The sequence below is a fragment of the Pararge aegeria genome, chromosome 22 (genome assembly GCF_905163445.1).
Source record: "Pararge aegeria chromosome 22, ilParAegt1.1, whole genome shotgun sequence".
Taxonomy (NCBI): Eukaryota; Metazoa; Arthropoda; class Insecta; order Lepidoptera; family Nymphalidae; genus Pararge; species Pararge aegeria.
In genome coordinates, this window is record NC_053201.1 from 10,643,303 (window position 1) to 10,656,098 (window position 12,796).

Here is a 12,796-nt window from a genome sequence, read left to right on the forward strand (position 1 = left end):
AACCGAAACGTTAATAGTTTGTGAGTAAACAACTGGTATAGTTTTTACAGAAAGAAATCCAATACAGCTCTAACATCACATGCAAAATTAAAATCTAGTGACTCCTGTCACTTTTTTAGGTATGCGTTGCGTAGCGTAGGCACTAAGCGCAAGTCGATTTTTATCTTCAATGGAGTTGTCAAAAGTGTATACTAATCTATGTGTGTGTATGTAATCTATTTTGTACAGAAAAATATACAGTTCAACCTTAATATAACGTACCTCAATATAACGACTTCCTCGATTTAACAAATTCTTCGTAATCCCCTTGAATTGTCCAGAAGAGTCAATATAAAATATACCTTTACATTGCGAACATTCTTTGCGTACAACCTCTTTATAACGAATTTTCAACTATCAAGAAAAAGTATTCGTACCTCTCATTAACGAATTTTGCCAACCCAAAACCTTTATATAAAGTTTCCACAAATAATATAACTCTTAATCTTATACCTAATGTGATTCATGTCTCGACATGTTTCGACACGCTTTTGTTTGTACAGTAATCATTGTTGTTTTGATGGAAAGTAATGTAAACACCTCTGCTCGTCACTATTGTTAAAGATTTAAGTTAAAATGGCTCAGAAACGTAAAAGTTCTTTTACCTCTTTATAACGAATTTTAGACCAATCTAACCTCAACATAACAAACCTCAGTTGAACGAATTACTTGATATTAAGAATATTTTCTTGTTCCCCTCCGATTTTTTATATTGAGGTTGCACTATATATGCTTTTTTTGATTTAATATTTCTACAGGGTGATGTGTTATTAAATATACTTATGCACTCTGCAACATTATTTCGTAATATGGTAACACGTTTTTAAATACCATATGGAAGAGTTTCCGTACTTCTTGAAAACGCTATTATTAAATGCATAGTCGATATGTTATTAATACTACTATTATTCACGTATCTGTTCCAACAAGCAGTTATTTAGTTTAAAATTCACTTCAACAATGAAAACCAAAAACTGATAGAATGTAGTAATCACAATTTTTTTTTTAATTACAATCCAACGGCAAGTTCGTCGGGATAATCCAACCCTTATCAAAAAGGACCTGCCAAAATTTTGGATAAGCCTTCAAATACATTTATTCTAAAAAACGTTCATTGAAGTCTGTTGCAACAGTAGGTAAAAATTAACTCATTCTCTTTTGTGCACGGATTAAAATGTAGAAAAAAATTATTTATTTTGACTAATCAATTTATCAAACTTTTAGTATCTGAAATTGGTTTAAATCAGTATACTCTTTTTAAATTTTAATTATATATATATATATATCTAAGTTAACTAAAAGAGTATTAAAGAGATATATTTATTTGTTTCCAATCACCCATCCACACTGGGCCAGCCTGGTGGACTGCGGCTTTAACCCCTACCTATTGTGGAAGGAGACCCGTGCCCTGTTGAGAGCCAGGGTGATGATTATGTATTATTTCCAGAGTGAAAACATAAAAAAAAAAAAAATTATTACTTAGGCGGACTTAAATTAAAAATCTCATTTCTTCCAGATACTAGCACGATGCTGTCCAAACTTAAAGAAACTGGCTCTGCGAGGCTGCGAGCTAATAGGTGATGATGGTTTAGAAGCAGTTGCGTACTACTGCCGAGGTCTGACACAGTTAAATATCCAAGATACACCAGTGACGCTAAGAGGATACAGAGCAGTTAAGAAGTATTGCAAGAGATGTGTTATTGAACATACGAATCCTGGATTTTGTTGAGAGATACTTTGAGAATCTTATTTGTGCATTTGTCAATTATGTTCCAGTCAGTAATAGTGAACGATAGAAAATGAGTGCTAGATTGCAATACGAAGTACTTATAGTAGAAACGTAGCAGTCGAGGATGAATTATAAGGTGTATTGTTTTGAGAACGATTACGTTATGCATAGTTGTTGAGATCACAACTTGACGGAGAAGTTGTGGGATGTATCAGGGTAGGTGATGATAAGTGTGTACAGAAATGATTATTATTGGAAGATGATGATGTGACGGAGAAGTCTTTGGAGAAAAGAAGGCATCAACTAGAAGTGCTTCTTTACGCATATAATCAGAAGGAGAAAGAAGAAGGTTCATGTGCCTACCACTAGATACGTTGGGCCAGCTGAAGTGGTAGCAGAAGCTAAGGTTGGTGAGTGCTTAAGGAAGTGCTGTTGATGAGTACCACCTATCAGAAATATTTCAAGTATTGCAAGAAGAAACAGCAGATATGGTCTTAAGAGAATAACACTGGTGTAAAAGACTATGTACAAGAGAGAAAAAGTACTGGTTAAAATTATTTTTGCCGTTGTAGGAAGCATGAAAAGTTTCTTTCTTTTTAATTAAATTTTCTAGCCATTATCTCTATAACGGGAATTTGGCTGGAAAGTTCGAATAAATTGAGAAAGAAGTGAGAACTTACCTGTATGTATATTTTTAAAATATTTCATATTATGTTCGTTGGTTTTGAAACCGGGGAGAAAGGACTCTACTATAAAAAAAGGTGCTGTTTGATTATGTAAATTGAGTTGAAAATATTATGTAGGTTTGATGTATTTTTTTAAGATTTACGTAAGTAGCTAGTACCTTTATGTATATATTGTTTTTAGTTCTAATTTGAGCGATCGGAAATGCAATAAATCATAAACAACCGTAACACTAATGGTTTTAAATCAAAAGGACAGCTCTCTATGATACCGAAGCTGACGTAATAAATTGCAGGTGAGTTTTAATAGCATTGAGTGTGAGCTCTTTTGACAGTTGCTTTCGCTTGCATAGAATTACCTTCATACAAAATTTGGTAACGAATGTACCTACTACCAGCGTTGTCAAATTGTGTTACAAGGGTATGATTAGTTGACAACGTATCACCAATACCATATTTTACGGAGTAGCCTTTTGCGTCTTAAAATCACATTCTGTTCCTTTTTGTATAAATAAACTCACGTCTTAAAGCATTTATGTTCCTTTTAGAGTTTTACACTATTAGTATCTTTTCGATGTCTTGCCAAAAAAACTCTCGTTAAATCTAATGAAATATCTCAAAGTCAAGTGAGAACGGACTTCAAGGAAATGAACAACTTGAAGTTAATCTTTTACGTATATTCACAAATAAAAACTTTAAATAAAAATGTCTAAATGTAAAAAATATTTTTGGTTTTGTAACTCTCTGGCGTTTAATTTATTATCATCACTTTAATCAGAATTATTTTAATATTGTTGGCTTTCTTCGTCGTTTCAGAAAAATAATCCTTATTTTATTGACTTAAGGTGTGCTATTTCAATATAATATTGCTTTTAGTGATATTAATAAGCCAAAAGAAACATCTGCTTAATTTAAAAGAAACAGTGGTGTACTTTTATTGACAACATTGTTATATACTAGTGCATTAAGCTTAGGTCACAAGTTGGGAGTGAGCTTGCTTTTTACATGTCACTCGTACAGTAAAAGTAACGTTGTGACGCCAGTGAGTTGAACAGTATAACCTACTAATTTTAAAGATTGTAAACTGTAAAATATTGTTGAAAATGAGCAATCTGCTTTCCGAACCGGTGGTGGAGTCACTACAAACAGACTGACTTGACATTATCAATTGAAATAAATGAATTTTGAATTACATACAGTTCATTAGCCTTTAACCGCTGTGCTAGATGCGGTCTGATATAACCTTCCGTTAAGCCTTGCGTATTCTGCTTCTGTTATTCTGTAACTATTTTCCATTTATTTCTATAACTATAAGTGGTGTGCAAGCAAAGAGTAGAAATAAAAAAAATAATGAATAATCGAACATAAAAACGAGAGCTCTTTACTCTTTTGCGGATTGCGCGGATCTTGCGTCAGTCTGCAATCAACTTAAATACGACTAAGGCCTTCAAGAATTAAATAGCCTGCAAGTATCCCTATTATACAAAGGGTACAAAGAGATAATATCAGACCTATTTCGTTCCGCACTTTAAGCGCGTTATGCGAAATGAGTTTAACCGTGTAACCTAATTCACCCCTACGCGCCAAGGTCGTTCGGCGATTAAGACTGTTCTGACCTAAATATTTAACTGAGAATTGTCTGTATGACAGTATACGGTTATTGCGATATGATCAATATGATGTTGTATTAAGGTTCAATTTAGCTTGCACTATCGAAGTGTAGGTAAATATTACGTGTTCCGCGTTACCGGGCTGCGAGCTAAGTTCAACCTTTCACTAAGCTGTTAAACATTGCTTTTTGTTTGACAGCGAAGAGAACCTTTTGTACATACAGTGCTATTATCTATTCTATGTTATAGGTCGCAATTTCGGTACCGACTTTTATTGAACAATCAGATTAACGCCTTCATAAAAGATTTAACAGCTTCTCAGCTTTTACTCACATACTCGTTAAATATATTGAATGGAATCAGTTAGACTGATTTGATAGTCGTGAAGAAATACATTTCAAAGAAATTAGATTGCATTTGAAAAAAAATATATATTAAAGATTCATTTTTGTCGGACATACATGCAAGACGAAAAAATGTTGTTGGTGTCAGTTCTATTGTCCATTAATCTCTAAAATAAACTAGATTGGCTTGAACTCTTAAAATAGTGCTATCCTTTTCTAAACTACATTGTAAAAAAGGGAGAATTATTTTTGACTCTTCTTTTACGAGAGCAGTATATTTGGCTAGCGTATCTATCCAAACCGCGGTACAATCGGTCCAAAGTTACATAAAGGAGTTAATAAAGAAAAGAGCTATAAAATCCTTTGGTCTTGCGATTATTGTAAAGAATAGAAAAAATAGAAAACATGAGAGATATATTAAATAATTGATGAATCGATATAAATTTTATTTAAAAACGCTATTAGGAATAAAGAAAACGAAATATATATTACATTAGATAAAAAAAGTATATTTATTACGTGCCATAGATAATAAGTGCAACAGAAACTACGTATTCTAATTTTAAATTAAATTGTTGTAATTGTGTAATAATATAATGTGTAAATTGTTTTTTAATAATAACAGTAGGGTATTAATAAGTATGCTATAAATATGTATTTAAAATTGTAGAGAGTGTCTTCAAAAGATGTTTTTGTTTATAAAGAACCTGTTTAATAACAATGCCATTGTTATTTGCGTTTTGATTATTAAAATATAATTTATATTTTGGTATCTCATTTAACCGTCACACGTATTATAGGAAAATAATAAGTGAAGATGGCTCAGAGTCACTCAGTGGGGCGATGGAGTGAGCTATGTTCTGTCTCGCCGTTATCAAATGAAGAGATCTGTTGAAGAACTTTTACCGAAATAGTTCAACAAGTTGTGAAGCTGAGGTGGCAATGGGTGCGACATTAAGCTCGAGGAACTGATGAACGTTAGAGTCCTATGAGGTGCTGGAATGGCGACCTCGCTACGGTAAACACAGGGTTGGTTAACGAGTCGCTAAGAGCCACTCGAAACAACTCAAGACCATGGACTTTGAAACTTCATACAAAATACCCATGGCCAGCAGTGGACACGAATCTGTTGATGATGAGACATACTATTCTATATGTGGATTAGGACCCAGCCGTTCCACTGCCATTAGTGAGGTTTTGACAACCTGTCTGCCGCAGTAGCGCGGAAAATTTAGGAATGTATCATTTTAAGTTTTTCTCTGGTCTGGTCGCAGGCATCGGCTGTGGCTAGTTTCCACCCTACAGATAAAGACGCGCCGCTAAACGATTAAACGTTCATTTAAAGCGATTAGGAAAAGCTAAATAAATAATAAATAAATAAATATACTACGACAATACACACATCGCCATTTAACATCGGTAAGCGTAGCTTTTGTTATGGATACTAAGATAACTGATGAATAATTTTGTGAAAAACATACATGAATACTTATAATATATAAATAAACACCCAGACACTGAAAAACATTCATGTTCCTCACACAAACATTGTCCAGTTGTGGGAATACAACCCACGGCCTTAGACTCAGAAAGCAGGGTCGCTGCCCACTGCGCCAATCGGCCGTTATTTAACATAGCTGCTGTACTCCTAGTAGGTTAGCCCGCTGACTGCATCATCACTTTCCAGGTGAGCTTGCTGTCAAGGTTGTATGTATAAAAAATAATCGCTATTATATTCCTCAGTATAATAAGTGTTCTTAAGCTCACTTCAGTAAACAAGGTTAGCACGGCAAATGATGCTAAGCTATAAGCTTTATTATATAAAAACGCCTCAAGGAAAATGGATTAAAAAAGTTACGCACCATTCGCCTTTAAACGTCTAAAATTAGACTTTTCTTAAAAGATTAAAAGGTTTTGGTGAGGCTTTTCTAGGTCGCTGAAAAATGCGAATGAAATTTTGTATAACCGGATACATTCGGAATTCTTTTTCAAAAGTACAGAAATCTATCAAAGAGAGCTTTAAACGGTACAAAAGGAATTGTCACTTATGCGACAATGAAACCCTGAGTGATCCAATTTTGAACCTTAACTTGCGACACTGAGGGTTTCAATTACTTTGTAAATCTTTCTCCCCTTATCTACCCCTCACTGTATTACGAAGAGCAGGTCCAACAAATGCCAATTCAATTTACGCTCAACCTCCGCTCAGTCAAGGTTAATCAGGCGATATGGGGAACGGAAAACGGCAACCGGCTTTCAATTAAGTTTAAGCCGTATTTTGGTCGGTTCAAAGTTAAAATTCACCTAACAGGGAATATGTTTTCAATGTTGTTTTCAGGGTTTCGAATTACGTATGGAAATTCTCAATTTTGTTCTAAGCAAGTATGTTTGTATCATAGATTTAGCTCCTGGGTTTAAAAGCAAATATCTATCACTCTCAACGGCCCGGCTATCATAGGAAGGAGACATTTTTCTTCTCGGGGAAAGGATAAAATTTTATCTTCTCCCATAGCTTTATTATCTCTATAAGCTTTCTCGTCCAAGTGTAAATAATAAAGTGTAAAAATAAACGCATCCGTTATCATCAACTACGCGAGTTGCGTCTCTTTGGCAGGTGGACATGTTAATTTTATCCCTTGTCAAGGGATATAATCGAGGGATATAATTTGTGTCTCCATCTTATGCTTACCGTGCACCGTGCTACCGTGGGTAACAGATAATAAATAAATGTACTACGACAATACACCCATCGCCATCTAGTCCCAAAGTAAGCGTAGCTTGTGTTATGGGTACAAAGATAACTGATGAATATTTTTTATGAATAATACACATAAATACTTATAATATATATATATAAACACCGAGAACTATAACTACTCGTAGTTCGTCCGTTAAAAGAATGCAGTCCTTGTTTGAAAAAACAGAATCTATTTGAAGTAGCGATGTTCTGAAATAAACATATTTTTATTTTTCTCATCCCCTTTAACTCCTGCTGTGCTCGGAGGACTTGTGGGTGATGAAACGGGGTGGTTCGTCACCCATTGTAAAGTCCTCGGAATGGCTGGCATGCTGTTGTTCCGGCACGCTTCTGGGTACGTCGTGGCCCAGGGAGGGTCTTCTTCGGCGGACATAAGCATAAAAACTTACGTATAAAAGATTGACAAATCGCAGGCTTTACTTTATAAAGTACGCTAAAAAGGTTCATTTGACACAAATGCGAGTCAGTTATTTTAAGTCAACTTCCGACCGCTATTTGCCAAATTAGGCTACAAATCCCGACCTGAGTGCTCGTACGTTTGGTAATGGCATCGTAAACTTTAGGTAAGGGCTCGGCCTATATGTTCACGAGTGAAATATCAAATACTCAAGCCCATAAACTTGATATCGATGTAATTAACTCAATGGTTACCGATAGTTGAACATTTTTATTTTTCTATCCATATTAATATAGTTCAGAATATACTTGTCACCCCCAGTGGCGTGCATAGAGGGGGTGCTACACACATCGCCATCTAGCCCCAAAGTAAGCGTAGCTTGTGTTATGGGTACTAAGATGACTGATGAATATTTTTATGAATAATATACATAAATACTTAGAATATACATATAAACACCCAGACACTGAAAAACATTCATGCTCATCAAACAAACATTTTCCACGTTGTTATATATATATATATATATATATATTTATATATAAATATAACTATAATATATATATATATATATATATATATTTATATAAATATATTACATATAAATACAAATAAAATATATAACATAAATACATAACGTATATTTATTTATTTATTTGGAGAAATATACAAACAGACTCACTTTCGTATTTATAATATTAGTATGGAAGTTTGGATTCTTACTCCTAGGTTACATGCTAGTTGATAACTGATATCATTACAATATCTCCGAGGCGATCTGGATGAGACTGTCATCTTTATTGATATTAAATGAGAAAGTGCGTTTGTTTGTTTGTCCTTGCTGCTCGCCTAAGTAACCTAAATAATCGATTAACTTGATTTTTGACGAGGAGTTAGTTGAGAGAACGTAGAGTAACATAGCATTTTTTATATCATGGAAAAAACGGTTCCCACGGGTTTCGTATAAAACCGTAATAAACGCGGACAAAGAATGCGGGCAACAGCTAGTGTTTTATAAGTTATGTTTGATTGTAAGTTATGACTCACAGCTAGTGTTTTATAAGTTATAACAGATTGTATGACTCATGCATCACAATCAAGAGGCCGAAGTCTAAATCAAGTCTCAAAGAAGATAAAATACAATCAAAGACGCCGCGAAAATCAGAATCCGAGTTCGTGGCTTTAAAGGCAATGGTGTTAAAATTATCTTTGTTACTGGACGTATATTTAGTATCGTGTTTTTGAATTAGTTCCATATTAGGGAACACGTTTTAGTTAAGGACAATGACAGAACTCTGGCTATCTCGCATCCTACGAAGTGAAACTATTGACTTGTTTCTTTAGAATCTCGGTAGAATCTGCCTTCCCAACCGGTGGTAGAGTCACTACACACAGACAGACTTGACGTTTCAAAAGTGCTTATATTGGGCCTACTTGAAATAAATTAATTTTGAATTTTGAATTTTGAATTTTGAGTAATATTATACTAGCTGTTACTCGCGACTTCGTCTGCTTTTGTTTTTTTCACGAAAGTCATGTGCCTCATAAATGTGGCAGCACTTTATGTATTTAGGATAGCTAAGCCTGGTGTAAAATCGTCAAAAACCTTTGTCCCCTCTCCCACGAGAACTGAGCTTAATTTCATGATAAAAAGCACCCTATGTTACTTCTAATACCTTCAGGAATATGTGTAAAAAGTTTCGTGAGTAGTTTTTGCATGAAAGCGTAACAAACAAACTTACATTCACATTTATAATATTAGTAGGGATGCGGTGCGGTACGAAGCGGTGTTTCCTTTCGTGGACATCGAGTTCACACCACTGACTTTGTGGTATTGTGCTTTTTAATTTAAGTAAATTAATTTAAGCATTTTAAATATAACTTGCTTTAATAGTGAAGGAAAACATCGGTAAGAAACCTGCACGCCTGAGAGTTCTCCATATTGTTCTCAACGGCGTGTGAAGTCTACCAATCCGTACTGAACCAGCGCGGTAGACTATGAACCCTTGTCATTCTGAGAGCAGACCCGATGATGAATCAATTTGGAAAAGAGAAATGGGCGCTTTTGAAATCCGTCTTGCAGGTTAATTAAGGTACCCCTCCCACGATTTGACCTGTCAGTTTTATCATTATCTGCAGTCTTAGCGTATTGCTGCTAGCAAATATCTCTTCTTCACAGGTGAAATGTATTTCGAGTTAGGACCTCGATATTTTTTCTATGCAGGTTAGGTAAGGTAATTGTTCATCATTCGTCTATTAACGACCCACCGGAATTTTCAATTTTGTCCAGAGAGATGCCACTCTGTTCAACTGAAAAATACCCGTCTTATTTCCTTTAAACTTTTTACTTTTATTTATTACTGGTAATAGACTAGCGCATGCCCACAATCTCACCTGATGGAAAGTGCCGATGTCGTCTAAGGTGGGACGTGCATATCTAGAAAATGTCTATTCACTGTTGTTTTAAAGATACCCAGTTTCAGAGAGTTAGGAAACACAGAACTCGGGGGGGCGATACGAATCCTAGCCATGCGTATAAGAAACGAAGACGCAAATCGCTTTGTGTGAGTTTTAGTACTCTCTAAATTAACATATGTACTAAATATACTACGACAATACATACATCGCCATCTAGCCTTAAAACAGACTTAAAATATACAGATGAACACCCAGACACTGAAAAACATCCATGTTCATCACACAAACACTTTCCAGTTGTGGGAATCGAACCCACGGCCTTGATCTCAGAAAGCAGGATCGCGGTCCACTGCGCCAATCGGCTATCCAAATGAATCCAGATCTTCGTATATTAATTATTGATTAAGATAAAATAAGAATACATACCTATCTGCAGTTAAAACTCTGAACTATGATCATTAATGTATATTAGGTACTTATAATAAGAACATAAGTTCCTACCATAATCTTAGTACAAGCTATTTTAGTACACAGGCTATTTATAGCGCATTATCAGACCTAAGTACTGGAAAATTTCTGTTTATTTTTACTTATCTATTTGTAGATTCAATCGCAAGGTGTTATCAGTCCCCGCGCTAAAATTGTCATGGTTTCGAGTGCTTTTCATGATAAAGATATTTTTGTATTGACCGTATCATTTACAAACATGTCCAATATTATTTTATATTGAAGGTTATCTTTTATGGGTTCTGTATTTCAACAAAGAGCCCATGAAGTACGGCTGGCATTTATTATTTCATCATCATAATCGTACAGGGCAGGGGTCTCTTCTCGCAATGAGAAGGGGTTAAGGCCGTCGTCAACCACGCTGGCCCAGTACGGATACGTGGACTCCAAAAGCCTTTGAGTACATTATGGAGAGCCAGTCATGCAGGTTATCATCACGATGTTTTCCGTCACCGTTGAAGCTTTTTTTTTATTTTTTTTTGTTTTTTTTTAAGTTACATTATAATTGCTTAAAACGCACATAACTTAGAAAAGTTAGAGGTGAGTGCTGGGATTCGAAATAGCCCCCGGAAAGTGAAGTTGTAGTCCAACCCAAACGGGGTATCACCGCTTTAAGTAACGCAACGTAAATTTAAACTTAAATTGTGGCAAGACATAAATTATAATGCTTAGAGATCGACCTTAAGGCATCAAAGGGGATATACCCGGGTTAAACTCTAAACATTGGAATCTGTATCCTACTACCATTAATTACTTATGATTTTTTTTTATTATTATTTAAAAATATAAATAATCATAAGTAATTAATGCAACCCGTTCCTTATTACAACTACTTTCGGTTTATGTTGTCTGGGAGAGATCGCTTTAGCGATAAGACCGCCTTTGCACACCTAAACTAGTTTTATTGTTTTTTTTTTATTTTATTCATTTTGTTTCTTTTTATATTTTGTTTTTGTGTTTGCAATAAATAAAATTTAATAATAATAATTATTATTATTATATTTCTATCATTTATTCTATTTCACTTTTTTTTCTTAAATTCTTAATAGTGTTTATAACTATGTACTGGAGATTTTCTACATTTTATAAAATAAAAAAAAATGTTGATTAGGTAATTTTTTAGGTAATATTGGTAATAGTAATAGTAGAACTTTTGAGAACATTTATTTATTTACGCAAACAATTTTTTTTAAGTAAAAGTAGATTTTTTTGTGAACGAGCTTGTCCGCTTGTCCGAGCTTATCGCCATGCTTATCTTTGCTGTCAACGAGTATTGCTGTGTTCCGTTCTTAAAGGCGGTTGCTGATGTAATAAGGCCCCACAAGGCTTAAAACCTCAGGGAGATGCGTAAATAAACAAATAATAAATAAATACACTACAACAATACACACATCGCCATCTAGCCCCAAAGTAAGCGTAGCTTGTGTTATGGGTACTAATATGACTGATGAATATTTGTATGAACGATATACATTTTATTATTATTTTTTTATTAAAGTAATAATACATATATATGGAAATAATAATTACAAACTAAAATTAATATTTACAATAAATATAAGCCGTCTAACTGTTCTCTTATGGGCATGGTACCCAAAATGCTGGCGCTATTGCCCCTTTGAATTGCTAGACTTAGCCGTTGGGCTAAATAAGCGCCAGCTCTTGGGTCACCAGATGTAAGGACCAATTTTTGTGACACTATGTTAATAAAATTAAACGATATACATGAATACTTAGAATATAAATATAAACACCCAGACACTGAAAAACATTCATGCTCATAACACAAACATTTTCCAGTAGTAAAATCGTAGTCGCTGGAAACTGCGCCAATCAGCCGTCAAATGTTCTGCCCTATCGTCTCCGGTATGCCAAATCTGTAATACTTGTCGCAATAACATTTGCGGCAGTGCTTCTATGCATATACGAAGTGCATGCTTGTGCTACGGAACCCTACCTTTTACGTGTTAGCACACCCACTTGACAAGCTTTATATTGTTATCTTTGACAGCTTGGCGCTTGACTATTATCTTCAACAGATGCTAAGCGTGCGATCACAATACCACACAATAGGTAAAAAATCTCAACAGCAAAGAATACTGAATTTGTCAATACTGTTAATGAAATTTTAGTTACCGACATAGCTCAACGAGTCGCGAAGCTTAAGTGGCAATAAGCCGGGCACATAGTTCGGAGAAAGGATGGACGTTGGGGTCCCAAGGTGCTGGAATGGCAGCCCCGTACTGGTAAGCGCAGCGTCGGTCGACCCCCAACGAGGTGGACAGACGACATTAAGCGCGTCGCAGGTAGC

The 12,796-nt window shown here is 35.0% G+C and overlaps 1 protein-coding gene across 1 annotated transcript in view; it reads left to right on the forward strand.

The window, feature by feature from the left end:
* LOC120633740 (F-box/LRR-repeat protein 7) overlaps window positions 1-3,104 on the forward strand; it is a 53,530-nt gene extending 50,426 nt beyond the window's left edge. The window contains exon 8 of the mRNA XM_039904069.1: window positions 1,556-3,104. Coding sequence (XP_039760003.1) covers window positions 1,556-1,768 — 213 coding nt within the window. The 3' untranslated portion in view covers window positions 1,769-3,104. The remainder of the gene's footprint in view (window positions 1-1,555) is intronic.
* The last annotated feature ends 9,692 nt before the right edge of the window (window positions 3,105-12,796 follow it).